The sequence below is a fragment of the Chiloscyllium punctatum genome, chromosome 4, assembly GCF_047496795.1.
Source record: "Chiloscyllium punctatum isolate Juve2018m chromosome 4, sChiPun1.3, whole genome shotgun sequence".
NCBI lineage: Eukaryota > Metazoa > Chordata > Chondrichthyes > Orectolobiformes > Hemiscylliidae > Chiloscyllium > Chiloscyllium punctatum.
In genome coordinates, this window is record NC_092742.1 from 34,318,492 (window position 1) to 34,336,858 (window position 18,367).

The 18,367-nt window shown below is 41.5% G+C and overlaps 1 protein-coding gene across 5 annotated transcripts in view; it reads right to left on the reverse strand.

Moving 5' to 3' along the window:
• Window positions 1-246: 246 nt before the first annotated feature.
• The window catches only part of syt16 (synaptotagmin XVI), a 195,947-nt gene continuing 177,826 nt past the window's right edge, over window positions 247-18,367 (reverse strand). For all 5 annotated transcript variants that reach the window (XM_072568349.1, XM_072568350.1, XM_072568348.1 and 2 more), the window contains one exon: window positions 247-10,144. In XM_072568349.1, the coding sequence (XP_072424450.1) occupies window positions 9,831-10,144 (314 nt within the window). In that variant the 3' untranslated portion in view covers window positions 247-9,830. The remainder of the gene's footprint in view (window positions 10,145-18,367) is intronic.

The window sequence follows — 18,367 nt, forward strand, 5'->3', positions numbered from 1 at the left end:
GGGCAATTTAGCATGGCCAATTCACCTGACCTGCACATCTTTGGACTGTGGGAGGAAACCGGAGCACCCGGAGGAAACCCACGCAGACACGGGGAGAACGTGCAAACTCCACACAGACAGTCGCCTGAGGCGGAAAATAATAAGCTCTGGTTTGATAATGTCTTTGTCTTTAAACCTGTACTAATGACAAGCAGCATGAAGGTTGTGGAATAGAAAATAAACACAAGCCATACAGAAAGTACAACGTATAGGGCATGTTTGTTTATTATTACAAAGATACAATGACCAAACAAGAATGCTGCCAAAGAATCTCAAAGTGCACTACATTAAAATGCAAATATATCTTAGTTTGAATTTATTTCACTCCTTATCATGATGTAATGAAATAAATCAAGCCTTATTTATGGAGCTCTGAAATTCGCTAATGATTAATGCTTTCACAGGAAAAGTAAATGTGCTTAACTACTTAATTGAATCTCAGCTGCATTTCATTTCCCTTACTGTGCAACAACAATGGCCACAATCCAAGAGAGCATCCCTTCAACAAAAATTAGTTAATTGGGCTCACAGTAAACAATCCTAACTAAGAACTGACACATTGGTTTGTAACTGGACAAGCTGCAGCAATGACTGGTTGACTCTATGCTTAAGATGAGAAGGTAAAGTATTTCCCTAGAGAGAGGGAGGGAAAAAAACAAGCATATACCACAGTGGGTCATATAATAATAGCTTAGTGGCACAGTGTATTAGACACTGACCTTCAAATTCTTGGACCAACTATGACATGCATCCTGAAATGATGGGTTGAAAATTCCTTTTGCTTGGCTGTATGACATTCTCTATAAAATAATTTTAGTCAGTCCCTGGCCCTCTAGCACAACTTCAAATTCAATATTAATTTGTAATTGTCCTTATACAGGCCAAAGGAGAATTGCATAGGAAATGGAAAGTAAGTGTAGTGTGGAAGCGAGTAGCTCATCGTATATGTTGGTAGGGCACAGCAAAAGGATAATTTGCTTCCAGTTGTGCAGTACCTAACTTCACCTCAGTTACTTGATAAAGAAAGTGTTCCATTTCCCTCAGTATTATTATCTCAGTTTGACAAGCATAAGTGTTTTCTAGAATTAATCAGTTTGCACCGTTTGACATGCCTGTTTCAAAGCACTACCAGCAAGGATCATGTATAGGCTGTTTTGGCCAAAGTGGTGCCTGGCATTGCAAATTTAAAAAAAGCTTTATAGTTGAGTGAAGAAAGATTACTTCATTTGAAGCACAGCAGTCAATTGTACCAGTAATTTTAAGGTGGCGTTGTCAACATTTGGAACACTATAAGTCACTGTAAAGTATTAAAATACACCATTTGAAAATTCAATTCGCATGGAAGGTACTCAAAGTACAGAAATTACCTCCCACAAGTACCAATAGTTTCCCTTTAAACAGTTTATTTAGGTTTGGGAGGAGGTTTACTATAATTGTACCAAGGATACAGAAGTTCTGGTTCATGGATTGAATAGAGAAGCTGTGGTTGTTCTAGTTGTGTTGAATTGTCATGTTTGATTATGCAAGTCTGGTTATTATTGATGTTCTCTGTGCTTCGTTAGTTAAGCCTGGGTATGGACTCAGAGAAATGTACTGTAAACAAATTGCAGAAAGAGTTGAAAGCCAGACCCCCAAATGCATGATAGACATTTTAAAGCACTGTAAATAAAATCTGTTGAAATCATAGAAGATGGTGTAATCTCTGCATAGATTTGATCTGATTTATTGTAGTCACGTGTACCTAAGTACAGTGAAAAGCTTTGATTGCGAGCAGTACAGGCAGATGGCAGTTAGCAAGGACATACAGATCCCTGATTTAATATGTACGACATCAGAGCAGAGAAGATTAATGGGAGGCTTAATTGAGGTCCATAAGATTATGAAGCATTTTGAGAGGGTTAATGATGAGAAATTATTTTTAGTGGCAGAAGAGTCAATAAGCCGAGGATACAGATTTAGGATAACTGGCAGATGAAGCAAAGACCACAGGAATGACAAGTTGTGCAATGAGATACATTGATCTGGGATGCACTGACTGAAAGAGTGATGGAAGTAGATTCTACCAGAACTTCCAAAGCGAATTGGAGAAGTACTGGAGGGAAACAATAGAGGCAGAAGAGAGTTTCCAATTGGCTAGTTTTTCTAAACAATCAGCACAGACACAGTGGGCTAAATGGCCTTATTGTCTCATTCTGTGAAAGAGCTTAATCAATCACTAGATTAATTAAATCTGAATGTATGTCCTATTTTTATTTCTTTCATTGGATATGGGTGTTGCTAGTTAGACCAGCACTTCTTGTCTGTTTCTGATTGCCCTTGAATTGAATGATTTGCCAAACCATTTCTGAGGGCAATTAAGTCTGCAGTTACATGTAGACCACACCAGTTGAGGATGGCAGATTTTATTCCCTGAAGGAGATTAGTGAACCAAATGGATTTTTACAAAAATTGACAATGATTTCCTGGTTATCATCAGATTAACTAAGCTTCCAGATGATTTGTGTTTAATTTGAACCTGGTTTGAGTGTGTTCTCTTTTAATGTAAGACACAAGCCTGGCTTCAACATATAGAATATATAGTCTGCTCGCTCTATGGATTTTCAGTGTACATTTAAATGTTCAGTGTCAGTTTTGAACTTTTCAATCTATCATAACAAAGAAGCACAATTTACTAGCTCAGAATTATTAATTATTGATTCTAAGAAAAAAATAAGCAGCATTGATCTGAAATATTACTGCTGAGTAGATAGCAGGCGATTGTAATAGATGATGCTTACATCACCTTGCAACCCAGCAACTTTATTGACAAGTAGAAATGAAGCAGGGTCACAAATCACAATAAACTTAAACATGCTGTTATACCATTGTTGGCTTTTCTTTTTAACAGGCCATCACATTTCAATTTAGCAAAAATGTTTGAGCCCAATGCAAACACGATTGCGTATTCAGGCAATTGTAAGGATGGCTGAAGGAGAAAGATAGGAAAAATAACAGGTCAAAATGTTAATGGCACAATTACCCTCTCTCCTCTCTACAAATATGCACAGATATGTATGAATTGCAAATAAAAATAACATAATAAAATTTGATATTAGGTTAGTAAAAAATGTTAGGCAACTTCTCAAATTCAGATTCCGGATGAATAGCTTGATAGAGGTTTCACTAGAGATAAATATCTAAAAACAAAATATTTCCGTTGCATGAAAATTATTTCCCACTATCACTCATATATGTTTCGAGCATAGCTGAGTACAAGATTCTTTTTGATCTTTCTATTTAAAAAGGATGTTTTGTTCATTAATTTTCTTACCACCACCCTCTACCTCAACCCCTTGAATGTTTTGAAGAAGACTTGATTTGCAATTAAGTTGAATGGCTCAGCAATCAGAAGAACTCCTGGGGTATCCATTCACCTCACAAACACAATTTTACAGTTCCCACTTGCTGGTTTGCAAGCCAGGAATTAGGGTTGACTGCCAATTCTGGGCGGCACAGTGGCTCAGTGGTCAGCACTGCTGCCTCACAGCACCAGGGACCCGGGTTCAATTCCCACCTCGGGTGACTGTCTGCATGGAGTTTGCACATTCTCCCTGTGTCTGTGTGGGTTTCGTCTGGGTGCTCTGGTTTCCTCCCACAATCCAAAGATATGCAGGCTAGGTGAATTGACCACGCTACTTTGCCCATAGTGTCAGGTGCGTTAGCCAGGGGTAAATGTAGAATAGGGGAAGGGTCTGGGTGAGTTACTCTTCAGAGGGTCAGTGTGGACTTGTTGGGCCGAAGGGCCTGTTTCCACACTGTAGGTAATCTATCTAACCAAATTCTTTGGATGGTCTTCCTACCAGCCCCTATTTTGTTGCAATTTCATAATGGACAGTCGAGGCCTAGACTGGCCCATCTTTCTAAAAAACCACAATTGAAGCATTTGTTGCCAATCAATTACCACATAAAAGATATTTCCCACACACCCTCAATTTTCAGCTTCATGTAAGAAGTTTACAAAGTGAGACTTTTCAGGCTTGAGGTCGGGCGGGGGTGTGTATGGTTGGTATTCATCAATTATTTCTTTTCAACATTGAAAGCTGCCTTCGCTCCTACCAGCCCTGCCCTGGGCAGATGCTCGTTCTCTACCATCCCCCACCCTCGGGGCCTCACCAGCCAAGAGCTCACTGCCCCGGGCCTCGCGGCCTACAGCTGCCCAACAACAACAGGCCCTAGACTCCTTAGACCTAGACTCTGGGGACTGATTTCAATTACAGTCCTGCCTTCTGCACCTCCTGGTACTGCTGGGAGCCAATCTCTGAAGTACAACTTCTTTCCTAGTGAGGACTTAAAGTTCCATTTCTGTGCAAGTAATGATTCTCAAGGCAACAAGTGGCTGCAGGCCAGCTCATACAAGCACCAATGCATTTCTCCATTGTCTCTTCAGGTGCCAGGTATAGAAAGGCCACCATCCTGAAAGTCCTGACATATATGTCCGTCATATCCCTCAGGGAGTAATGCCACAACACAAACACATAAACCCACCCGTTATCCTTTGATACATTGATTCTGTTGTTAACAATTTCATGAACAATTGGTTCATGGTAGTCACAGTTGATTGACTCCTGTTAACTGATTCGGATGCTCCCATCCATTCTGTTCTGCAGCCCCAACCCTAGAGCCAGGAAACAGCCCCAACTGGTAACAAAAAGTAAATAAAACATAGCATGGCTCAAAGTGGAAGTGACCACAGTAACAGGTAGCAGCTGCCATACAGCTCTACCCTCACCAACTCTCTGCTCAGGTGCAAGCTCCAGCCACCTGCAATCTCCAAAGGACCAAGGTTTCCCTGAATCCATGCCAACTGCAGCTGCTCACAGATACTGTATGTGTGTACAAATTGCCAGTTCTGCAATTCCACATCCAACGTGACAACTTTCGCTTTACAAAAAGGCTAGGCAAAGTAATAAGAAGCCCTTAAGAGAAACTGCATAATTAATACAGAAAAAGGCAAGGACAGCAGCACAGAAAAGAAAGTTAACAGGAAAGACAAAAAGAGAAAATGAGGTTGAAAAATAATGCAATTGAAAAGCAGCAAAGGCTGCAGCACAAAGAAAAGGCAGCCTTGCGTTTACACAACACATTTCATGGCTTCTAACATTCAATAGCTCTTTACAGCAAGGAGGCACTTTTGAACAGTTGGAGTGGTGAAAACATGGCAGGCATTGTGCACAAAACAAACTCCCACAAAGAACAATATGATAATGCTTAAATAATCTGCTTTTGTCATGATTGAGGGATAAATACTGGACATAATTCCTTTCCTTTTTTATTGAAATAGTGGTTTGGGATCTGTTACATCCACTGGAGAGGGGTAGAGGGATTTCAGATTTGATAGATTATCCTACCATTGCTCTCCCTCAGTATTACACAGAAACATCAGCCTTCAGCTTCCTTATCACCTCATGTCTTGGAGCAAGTTGGGAACTGACAATCATTTGACTCTGAGGCAAGAGTACAACCAATTGAGCTACAACCAGCCCTACATGGCAGATGCACAATTTGATTTAGTATACAGGCATCACAGGCTCAACCAGCAAAAGGAATTAGTAAATTAAAAACCTCTCACAGCATGCTTTTGTGTGCAGGAGGTAAAAGAAAATGGAGGAAATAGAAACAGAAAAACATGGGGTCAATAAGCATAAGGATTCTAGTGTTTCACTACTGCAATTGTACAAGCATCTTGAATTTTAATCCATGAATTATTTTGTAGCAAATTTCATAATTCTCTTAAAAAAAGGAATACAAACATTTCTTAAAGTGGGGATATTTAAAAAAGGTAAAGTCACTGTAGTCTTACATAGGGCTGCTCTCTCAGACAGAGAGAGAGAAAAAAGAGAGAGAAAGAGCAGGTAATGATTTAACCCGAGGGTCACCAATCCTCAGGCGAGGGGAGAGGTTGGGAAGGAGAGCTCCGCATGGAAACCTTAGCTGTGTGGGAACTGAACCCATGCTGTTGGTGTCATGCTGCACCGCAAACCAGCTCTCCAACTAATTGGTCCCTATAATAAACAATACAGGAAAATAACAAATGCGAAGTTCACAAAAGACTGCTTGGAATAGGAGTTCTATCAGGAAAAGGCCTGATGCACAGGTGGAGAATGGCATGTCTGTTTCTCTGCTGCAACCTCCTACAAGCTCTGAGAAACTGGGTATCTTGTGACATTTCCTCATTAATTTACCAAATATGAAACAGTTTGAAAAAAAATATTTTAATTATCCTCAATACATTTCATATTTAACTGACCTGTGTAGAGCCAAGGTGGATGCAGCCATGACACTGAGCTATCTAAAATGGATTGTGATTGCCCCTCTGAATTTAAACATTTCCACAGTTGGTTTCTTGATTTATACAAATCAATGTGCCCTATCCAGATGACTTAAGGAAAAGAGTGCAATGTACAAGGATAATTTTATAAGTTGCCAGTTGCAAACTCTCAGAAAATGAGAAGCAACTCTTAGCTAATGAGAGACATAGATAGAGTCGATAGTCAGAGACTATTTCCCAGGGCAGAAATGGCTAACACGAGGGGTCATTGTTTTAAGCTGATTGGAGGAAAGTATAGAGGGGGTGTCAGAGGTGGGTTCTTTACACAGAGAGTTGTGAGAGCATGGAATGCGTTGCTAGCAGCAGTTGTGGAAGCTAGGTCATTGGGGACATTTAAGAGATTGCAGGACATGCATATGGTCACAGAAATTTGAGGGTGCATACATGAGGATCAATGGTCGGCACAACATCGTAGGGCTGAAGGGCTGTTCTGTGCTGTACTGTTCTATGTTCTATGTTCTATCCAATGCAACCTTATTTGACAATTCTTATTTTTAAATGTCCAAGCGGAGAATCAGTCACATTTTATTTTCAATGAATCATGATGCCAAGCGCAGCAGTCATAGAGTCATAGAGATGTACAGTATGGAAACAGACCCTTCGGTCCAACTCATCCATGCCGACCAGATATCCCAACCCAATCTAGTCCCACCTGCCAGCACCTGGCCCATATCCCTCCAAACCCTTCCTATTCATATACCCATCCAGATGCCTCTTAAATGTTGCAATTGTACCAGCCTCCACCACTTCCTCTGGTAGCTCATTCCATACACGTACCACCCTCTGTGTAAAAACGTTGCCCCTTAGGTCTCTTTTATATCTTTCCCCTCTCACCCTAAACCTATGCCCTCTAGTTCTGGACTCACCAACCCCAGGGAAAAGACTTTGTCTATTTACCTTCTCCAAGACCCTCATAATTTTATAAACCTCTAAAAGGTCACCCCTCAGCCTCCCATGCTCCAAGGAAAACAGCCCCAGTCTGTTCAGCATCTCCCTATAGCTCAAATTCTCCAACCCTGGCACATCTTTGTAAATCTTTTCTGAACCCTTTCAAGTTTCACAACAACTTTCCGATAGGAAGGAGACCAGAATTGCACACAATATTCCAAAAGTGGCCTAACCAATATCCTGGGTACAGCCGCAACAAAAACTCCCAACTCCTGTACTCAATACTCTGACCAATAAAGGAGAGCATACCAAATACCTTCTTCACTATCCTATCTACCTGTGACTCCACTTTCTAGGAGCTATGAACCTGCACTCCAAGGTCTCTTTGTTCAGCAACACTCCCTAGGACCTTACCATTAAATGTATAAGTCCTGCTAAGATTTGCTTTCCCAAAATGCAGCGCTCGATTTATCTGAATTAAACTCCATCTGCCACTTCTTAGCCCATTGGCCCATCTGATCAAGATCCTGTTGTAATTGGAGGTAACCTTCTTTGCTGTCCACTACACCTTCGATTTTGGTGTCATCTGCAAACTTACTAACTGTACCTCTTATGCTCGCATCCAAAACATTTGTGGAAATGACAAAAAGTAGAGGACCCAGCACTGATCCTTGTGGCACTCCACTGGTCACAGGCGTCCAGTCTGAAAAACAACCCTCCACCACCACCCTCTGTCTTCTACCTTCGAGCCAGTTCTGTATCCAAGTGGCTAGTTCTCCCTGTATTCCATGAGATCCAACCTTGCTAATCAGTCTCCCATGGGGAACCTTGTCGAATGCCTTACTGAAGTCCATATAGATCACATATACTGATCTGCCCTCATCAATCATCTTTGTTACTTCCTCAAAAAACTCAGTCAAGTTTGTGAGACATGATTTTCCACACATAAAGCCATGTTGACTATCCCGAATCAGTCCTTGCCTTTCCAAATACATGTACATCCTGTACCTCAGGATTCCCTCCAACAACTTGCCCACCACCGACGTCAGACTCACTGGTCTATAGTTCCCTGGCTTGTCCTTACCACCCTTCTTAAACAGTGTCACCACGTTAGCCAACCTCCAGTCTTCCGGCACCTCACCTGTGACTATCGATGATACAAATATCTCAGCAAGGGGCTCAGCAATCACTTCTCTAGCTTCCCACAGAGTTCTAGGGTACACTTGATCAGTCCTGGGGATTTATTCACGTTTATCTGTTTCAAGAGCACTTCCTCCTCTGTAATTTGGACATTTCGCAAGATGTCACCATTTATTTCCCTACAGTCTATATCTTCCATATCCTTTTCCAAAGTAAATACTGATGCAAAATACTCATTTAGTACCTCCCCCATTTTCTGCAGCTCCACACAAAGGCCGCCTTGCTGATCTTTGAGGGCCCCTATTCTCTCCCTAGTTACCCTTTTGTCCTTAAGATAGTGAGTGGCTTGAGGGGTATTTTCAGGTTTTGGTTCTTTGCCATGGCACATAACCGCAATACTCCTGTTGTGCCAATTATAAATAATCTGGATAATTTTCTTGCTTGCTGTCCATCTATTCTTGACCTTCCTATACATGAACCCATCTACTTCTGTCTGTGCCCTTAGCAAAATCTCTCCACAAAATACCACAAATGTCCCAACGTACACGGGCCTTTGGCACTCCATTCTCCACACTTCTGTAGCTCCTCATCTGCTCCACTTTTGGTGCTCTGTTAACCCTTACCTGGTTCTGCAGATTTAAGAATAAAAAGTTCAAAATGTTTACTGACAGGGGCAACCACAAATAGCATACAATTTGTGGAAAATGCCCTCAATGATGTGTATTGATGTACTCATCCCTGCAATGAGAACCTTGTAATAGTTCACAGCTAGTTTAAGGCTCCTTTTGAGAATGCCCACTTGGAATATGCTGGGGAAGAAACATTTTATTGAGCCATTTTACTTACTGATTCACTTTGAATGATGCTGTTTATTTTCTTCACTCTGGGTTTATTGGTTACTAAACTTGTTTTTAAGCAGCATTAGTTTGTAGCTTTAGTTGTCAGTAAATTATAGACTGAAGAAAGCTGTTCTGTACGAAGACAGTGTTTGAAAAGCCAATTCATTTCTGCATGCACGGTGCTGCAATAAGTATTGACCATTTAAAGATTTAAATGACATGCATTTATAGCTATGGCAACAGTGATTCCTTTGTACTATCTGCTCATCCTCAATACTGATTTGTTGTCAATGTTGATGTCATATCAAAGTGACACAATAATGCACTTCCACAGGCACTGAGCTAATGTAAATAGCTTTTAAATCCCTGAAAGAATTCCTTATGTTGGCTAAGTAATTTGCTGTTCACTAAAGATATTCTTTAATGATTTGGCTATTTTAAGATTTTAAGGAAGGGCATGAATGTTGTAGTACAATAGAAGCCTGTTGCACAGGTGAAAATGTTCAGGATGTCTGGATAAAAGGCCACTAAGCTGTCTTTAATTAGCTATGCTGTGTTTATGATTCCAGTAATGTGTGCCATCTGCAAACTTGATGGCTTTTGGATTCCTTCATCTCCAGCCAGTGATTTTGCTCCTCATTGCCACTGCTGTTTTGACCCATGGAGATCCATCCGATCATTTCCTTGCGCTTCATACTACGTCGGTTGTATATTGAGATCATTAATGTGACTTCAGAGAGCTGGAAAAGAGCCACCTGAAAGATGAAAGTCTCCTTGTAAACTGGGTTGGGCTGACCACGCCGAATGGAAGTCTTGCACCGAGACATTTCCTGTCCGACTGAGTTAAGGAGCGAGAGCTTCGCATAGGTGTCTGTAGAATTTTAACCAAAAAGAGGAGATCTTAGTTTTACATTGAATTTAGGAATTCAGGCAGCACCTATTTTCAAGGTCACTTGCAGTAGTATGTTGTAAAAATCTAAAAGAAATTATTTAACTTTTGAAACAGGCACAAATACAAAGCAAGATTAGGAAGCCTTTATCTGTCAGTTTTACACTGATTAATGACAATAAATAAATGACAAACAAAAATAGAAATTGATGAAAGAGCTCAGCAGGTCTGGCAGCATCAGTAATCAGAGTTAATGTTTTAGGTCAGTGACATTTCCTCAGTACTCAGACTTCTCTCCACAGATGCTGCCAGACCTGCTGAGCTCTTTCATCAATTTCTGGTTTCCGTTCTGATTTCCAGCATCCACAGATCTTTTGGTTTTTATTCACATTAAATAATTTGTTTTAGACAATATTTATTAGTGCTGCTTAGTTGTTGGACATGTTAAGCTTAGATGCTTCTATTGGTAGAATGTTATGCCCATGACTGACAAACTGAATATGACCAAGAGCCAGGTTCTAGGGATTGAACTAACAAAAGTTTGAATCAACAGCAGATTCAGCTTCTCATTTAGAATAATTGCAATCCAGCAAACCAGGTAGATAGAAGCAGGAGACCAAAAAAAAACTTATCATTTATTTGTAAGCAAGTTTACAAAAAGTTGCCTCACGTTAATGTAAAAAGATGCAAACGTCATCTACACATTGTCAAAACGAAGCTTGAGCAATTGTCACAGAGTTAATGGCAGTTGTGAGGGTAGGGAGGTTAACTTTCCTCTTCACCACAGGACAATAATCTGGTGCAACAATTCAAGCCAGTGTAGAACAGCGGAGTGACTGCGGAGGTCACTGCTCTATCAGATAAACATTCTGATACTGGAAACATAAACCACCCCCAAACTTGAGGGAACTATTTGTGGAGAAATAAAAAAAGCGAAAGAAAACTGCAGTGATTCAGAGCATAGAGAGACTCTGTCCCATCACTCGAAACAACATTTTAAGGTTTGCTGTTGTACTTACTTCAGAGTTTTTCAAGCTTAGCAATATTATAATATGATATACATATAGCTCATCCACTGACACTATGTGAAAGTCACATAGCTTATATCATGTGTGTTTTCTAGTGGTCTTCTTCTAGAGGATTTCAGTTCTTGTAACTTTACTCTCAATAGTGAGCTCTATCTCCCAAACAGTGTGGAAACGGCCCAACAAGTCCACACTGACCCTCCGAAGAGCAGCCCACCCAGACCCATTCTCCGACAATTACAGTTGGCTGAGGCAGAAATTGAACCTGGGTCTCTGGCGCTGTGAGGCAGCAGTGCTAAACACTGTGCCCAGCACGTTTGGAATCATTTAGCAGGTGCTACCCAATTACAAATCACATATGCAGCAAACAATTTGGTGCGAGTTGTACAAGTTTTGTCTGGTTGAGAATGGTCTGGATTCTGATTACTACAAACAACCAGAGGTACAAGATGTCCAATTTGGTTAGCCGATTGTTGGCATTCATATTTTCATACTTATTTACAACAGCTCGTTCCACCCAACTCTGAGTAGGCAATTTCTTTTTAAAGCTACACTGCTAAGCTAACTCTCCACATCATTGTATATTTTTCTTTAATTTCCTATTGGTATGGTTAAAAACAATATTGCATTTTACTTAGGGAAAATGTTGTCAGGTTTTCAAACTGGACAACTTCTCAGATGTTCAAAATAGTCTGTACTGTCCTTCCCTAATTCAGAGAAAATGCGCACTTATATTCCAGAAAGAAGTCACAAGAACTCCTGGATTTTGAAAAGTTCTTCACTGGATTAGTTGATTTAATTGACTAAGATATTCAGACAGCAAAATTTACAGCAAATGATTACTTTCTCCAGTCCTATGCATGACAATGTTTTGAAAGATGCTTTGTGCAGGAATTGAAAACTGAACATGTTTCTTTGTCAGGGCTATTAAAATCTTAAATGGAGACCCACTTTTCCAAATTTGTAGAAAAGTTATTAACATCTGACTATTTTCATTTACTATGGAACAGAAAAGCATATTTCAACTGGCTTAGCATTGGCAAAATCATAAGAGTTTATAATCAGTCACACGTGACACAGGGCAGCAACAGTCCTATAAATTGGAAAACAGCTCAGTGGTTAGCACTGTTGCTTCACAGCGGCAGGGATTCAGGTTCTATTCCAGCCTCGGGTAACTGTGTGTGAAGTTTGCATGTTCTCCTCCTGTCTACATGGGTCCCCTCCAAATGCTCTGTTTTCTTCTCACAGTCCAGAGAAATATAGGTTAGGTGACCTGGTCATGCTAAATTGCCACTTAGTGCCCAGGGATGTGCAGGCAAGGTAAATTAGCGAGGGGGTTGCAGTAGACTCGATGGACTGAATGGCCTCTTTCTGCAGTGTAGGGATTCTATTTTGGGGAGGCGCTGAATGAATACTTTTCGTCAGTATTCACTCAGGAACAGGACATTGTTGTCGATATGAATACTGAGGCACGAATAAGTAGAATGGATGGCTTTGAGATATGTAGAGAAGAGGTGTTGGAAATTCTGGCAAGGGTGAAAATAGATAAGTCCCCTGGGCCTGATGGCCTTTATCCTAGGATTCTCTGGGAAGCAAGGGAGGAGATTGCAGAGCCATTGGCCTTGATTTTTGTGTCCTCTTTGTCGACAGGAGTAGTGCCAGAGGACTGGAGGCTAGCAAACGTGGTTCCCTTGTTCAAGAAGGGGAGTAGGGATAATCCTAGTAACTATAGGCCAGTGAGTCTCACTTCTGTTGTGGGCAAAGTCTTAGAGAGAATTGTAAGGGATAGGATTTATGCACATCTGGATAAGAATGATGTGATCAAGGATAGTCAGCATGGTTTTGTGAAGGGCAGGTCGTGCCTCACAAACCTTATTGAATTCTTTGAGAAGGTGACTAAGGAGGTAGATGAGGGGGAAAGCGGTAGATGTGGTATATATGGATTTTAGTAAGGCGTTTGATAAGGTCCCCCATGGTAGGCTACTGCAGAAAATACAGAGATATGGCATTGAGGGTGAGTTGGAGGTTTGGATTAGGAATTGGCTGGCTGGAAGAAGACAGAGGGTAGTAGTTGATGGCAAAGGTTCATCTTGGAGTGCCGTCACTAGCGGTGTTCCGCAAGGATCTGTTTTGGGACCATTGCTGTTTGTCATTTTTATAAATGACCTGGAGGAAGGGTTAGAAGGTTGGGTGAGCAAGTTTGCGGATGATACGAAAGTCGGAGGAGTTGTAGACAGTGTGGAAGGATATGGCAGGTTACAGCGGGATATAGAGAAGCTGCAGAGCTGGGCAGAAAGGTGGCAAATGGAGTTCAATGTAGCTAAGTGTGAAGTGATTCACTTTGGTAAGAGTAATAAAAAGATGGATTACTGGGCTAATGGTAGACTACTTGTAGTGTGGAAGAGCAGAGGGATCTTGGTGTCCATGTACACAGATCTCTGAAAGTTGCCACCCAGGTAAATAGTGCAGTGAAGAAGGCATATGGCGTACTGGCTTTTATTGGTAGAGGAATTGAGTTCCGGAGTCCTGAGGTCATGCTGCAGTTGTATAAGACTCTGGTGCGGCCGCATCTGGAATATTGTGTGCAGTTTTGGTCGCCATACTATAGGAAGGATGTGGAGGCACTGGAACGGGTGCAGAGGAAGTTTACCAGGATGTTGCCTGGTATGGTAGGAAGATCCTATGAGGAAAGGCTGAGGCACTTGGGGTTGTTTTCATTGGAGAAAAGAAGGTTTAGGGGTGATTTGATAGAGGTGTACAAGATGATTAGGGGGTTAGATAGGGTTGACAGTGAGAACCTTTTTCCACGTATGGAGTCAGCTATTACAAGGGGGCATAGCTTTAAATTAAGGGGGGGTAGATATAGGACTGATGTTAGGGGTAGGTTCTTCACTCAGCGAGTCGTAAGTTCATGGAATGCCCTGCCAGTAGCAGTAGTGGACTCTCCCTCTTTAGGGGTATTTAAGCGGGCATTGGACAGGTATATGGAGGATAGTGGGTTAGTGTAGGTTAGGTGGGCTTTGATCGGCGCAACATCGAGGGCTGAAGGGCCTGTACTGCGCTGTATTCTTCTATGTTCTATGTTCTATGAAATCAGGAACACTGAAGTGGATAGTGAGTGACAAAGAATTGTGAGCTTGCTAGTGGAGTCTGATGGGAAGAGCTCACAGATAAGATATAATGCATACACTAAGTACAAAGCACATTGAGCAATAGGGGGTGGAGCAGTGGAGATGTTTTGGATCTCATGGCACTCCTACCACTATTTTACCTGCAATGGGCAGAGATGCACACCCAATAGTGAACCCAACAGTTTTCATTGTTGGGGCTGATGTCAAGTACTGGACAGCCTGACTCCATTTCCAGGGCCGGGGGGGGGGGGGAGAGGGCGGGGGTGGTGTCCCCTGATCATTGGAGGCACACCAGCAAGGTTATATCCCCACCCCTTTTAATTCTCTCTCTTCCCCCACATTAGCCTACCAAACCCAGGCCTCAATGTCCAACCCCATGTCCACTGGCTGGGCTCCATTATTACCCTAAATATTGCTTGAAGTCCAGCTCCACAACCACTTCTTTGTTTGGGGACTGCTTGTTGTCCCACTAGTGACTAGCTCTCAAATCTGACACACTGAGATGGCGAGAAGACCTATCCTGAGCCAATCAGTGCCCCTCCAAATGGAAAATGGCTGCTGAACAGCAGGCCAGTTGATGGGAAGGCTCCCAAATAATTTTAAAAATCACACAACACCAGGTTATAGTCCAACAGGTTTAATTGGAAGCACGCTAGCTTTTGGAGCGGCACTCCTTCAATAGGTGGTTGTCCTGACAACCATCTGATGAAGGAGTGTCGCTCCGAAAGCTAGTGTGCTTCCAATTAAACCTGTTGGACTATAACCTGGTGTTGTGTGATTTTTAACTTTGTACACCCCAGTCCAACGCTGGCATCTCCAAATCCCAAATAATTTATTATTTTAAGTTGGGATGAAGTACAGTATCCAGCTCTTGTGAAGCCCAGTCCAATGGCCTGAGCCAAAATAAGGACACGCACCCTCTGCAAAGGAGGCAGGATCAAAAATTCAAATGATGGGTATTGGATGAATTTCCTGCCAAGCACCACATCCAGATTATGGACTGTTCTTGGAGGCAGCCCTACAAATTCCATGGGGAAACCTCAGCTCAATGCCTGTCAATCTAAGCAGACCCCATGCCTGCTGTAGGTGAGAGTTTTGTTTTAGACCTGAGTAAGGTGTCAGCCTAGGGGTCCAAATGAACTCAAAACAGGTGGGCAGGACTTTAGTTGCTGAAAAGAATTTCTGCCTCCACTCTGAAAAACAGCACAAAACAATGACCTGTGAGGGTGACACATGTATGGGAAAATGGTCACCTGCAAGTTCCCCTCCAGTATTGCACTGCTATTTATCAACACTGACAGCTTCTGGTTGCATTTAATCCAATAGGCCTACCTTACAGAGGCAACATTGAAAACCAACACACTCCATCAACTCCATCAAAAAGCGCCTAAGGGTTTTTGGTTCAATTTCTAAATGCAACAAGTTGCACCCAAAGTCAGGTATGATGGGTGAACCTGCACTGCATTCAGAGATTTTATGTAGTGTGGTAATTAGAGATCTTTTCTTAGCAACTGCAGAAACCATGGAGCCCAATGTCACTGTACCTCTTGAAAGAATAAACCTTTTGTTCTGAAAATAATCTGTCCAGAAGCATCAAATTACTGACATTTTAAATTGAAGGTGTTGTCAAGTTAGGACAGAAGCTGCTCAATAACAATATGCAGCATCTCTTTCACTGTAGCAAATGGGAACCTTAGCTTCCTGCTCCTAAAGGCATGATACCTGAATCAGCCACCATTAAAATGTCTCATCATAGTCAGGTTAATGTTAGCTAACAATTCCATTTTTTATGCTGGGAATATATTCAATGTTGCCCTCCAGGTCTGACCTCACTAAATGATTAATGAAAGGACCATTCATTTACATGGGGCCAGCATATACAAGCTCATCTCAACTTTCAGCCACCTGCACCTATAGTCACCCTTCCCTGCAATACAGCCAGAGATTGCCCAGGTCCTAACACAGACCAAGGACCTGTCAACTCTCTTGTATATGTAACCAATGTTTTAGATAACCTCTTTCTTTGAGGAGACCCAGTGAGACCCACATTCAGTTTTCTGAAGGCTTCCAGGAACCCTTAGTCAAAAGAGCTTTTACCCCAGGCACAACCTCAGATACGAGGATTTCTCCTCCTCTTACAAGATATCTAGGAAACCCATGGAAGTGGTCACAGTCTGAACTCTGCTATTTTGAGAGTAGACTGGGATACAGGCAGGCTTGTGGTGAGACCAGACTATTTTGGCTAATATGTTTAGGAAAGCTGAGAAGGAACTGATGTTGACATCACGGGAACAAAATACGAGTAGTCACATACCACTGACCAGGTTTTGTGTCAATCAAACTAACTAAGGTGGAATTTTGTTCCCACATCCCCATACAGGATTTTACTTTGTTCATGGGATATGGATATCACCGACTGGACCAACATTTATTGCCTATCCTTAATTTCCCAGATACTACTTTTGCTGTGGGTCTGGATTCGCATGTAGGTCAGACCAGATAAGGATGGCAGATTTCATTCCCTAAAGGATATGGGTGAATCAGGTAGGTTTTTATGTCAATTGGCAGAGGTTACAAATGGTAGAAATTAACATTCTTTCTAATCTTCTGTACCAAGATTAGCAAGCAATATAAACTGCATAACAGAATTTGAAAAGTAATCAGTAATAAGCAAAGATACAATGCAGCTGGCAAATGTTTGGGAAGGGAAATAATGGTCAGTATTGGAATGTGGTCAATAAGTTGTATCATAAGTGCCCAAGGACAGGTGATAGAGGCTCTGGCAAACATCACAAGATGATGGAAGGCCTAGGATTGACCATGAAATTGTTCATCATTGATCGTGTATTCACAGGATCGGATGTGTAGGTCAGAGGGGATGTGGCATGCGCTGATCCTGGAACATCTGCTGTTCATCATCTATCTAAATGATTTGGAGAAAATGTGGCTGGTCTAATTTATAAGTCTGTTGACAATACAGTTGTTGGAGTTGTGGATAGTGAGGAGGATTGTTAGAGGATACAGGAGGATGTGCAGAAAAATGGAAAGTCAAGTACAGGTGGAAATTATACAGCAAATGGTAGAATTGTTCAAGAAGGCATTTGATATTGTTGCATTTATTGGTCAGTGTATTGACTTTATAGGCTGGGAAGTCATGTTGCTGCTTTACAGGACATTGGATAGGCCACTTTTGAAATGCTGCATTAATTTCTGGTCTCCCTGCTATAGCAACAATGTTGTTAAACTTGAAAGTGTTCAGAAAAGATTTACATGGATGTTGCCAAGGTTGCAGGATTTGAGCTAGAGGGAGAGGCTGAATAGGCTGGGGCTATTTTCCCTGGAGCTTCAGAGGCTGAGGAGTGACCTTTTAGAAATTTATAAAATCATGAGGGGCATCGATATGATGAATAGTCAAGGTCTTTTCCCTGGGGTAACGGAGTCCAAAACTAGAGGGCAAAGGTTTAAGGTGAGAGGGGAAAGATTTAAAAGGGGCCTAAGGGACAATGTTTTCTCACAGAGGGTGGTGCATGTATGGAATGAACTGCCAGAGGAAGCGATGGAAGCTGGTACAATTACAACGTTCAAAAGGCATCTGGATGGTTGTATGAATAGGAAGGGTTTAGAGGGATATGGACAAATGAGACTAGATTGATTTAGGATATCTGGTTGGCATGGATGCATTGGTCCGAAGGGTCTGCTTCCATATTCTACAGCTTTATGATTCTAACTACCCTCAGGCAAACACTTAAGTGTAAAGTGAATGCAGTGGTAAAAGCTCTACAGACATTGCAATGACAGTCATTTCTGTGGATCATTTCTCACTTATTTCTTTATCAGTCTAGCATTGTTTGATCAAATTAACACCTACAACCTGGACTGTCATCTCATGCAAGTATTGATTTCTTACAGGCAACAACAGAAAAAAAAATTTGAAAAAGTTGATTTATAGCTATATCATTTTCCTATTCTATAATTTTCTATCCCAAATTAAATGAGATAGAAATTTCATCAGGTGGACTTTACATTTCGAGTACTCCACTAGACATTTA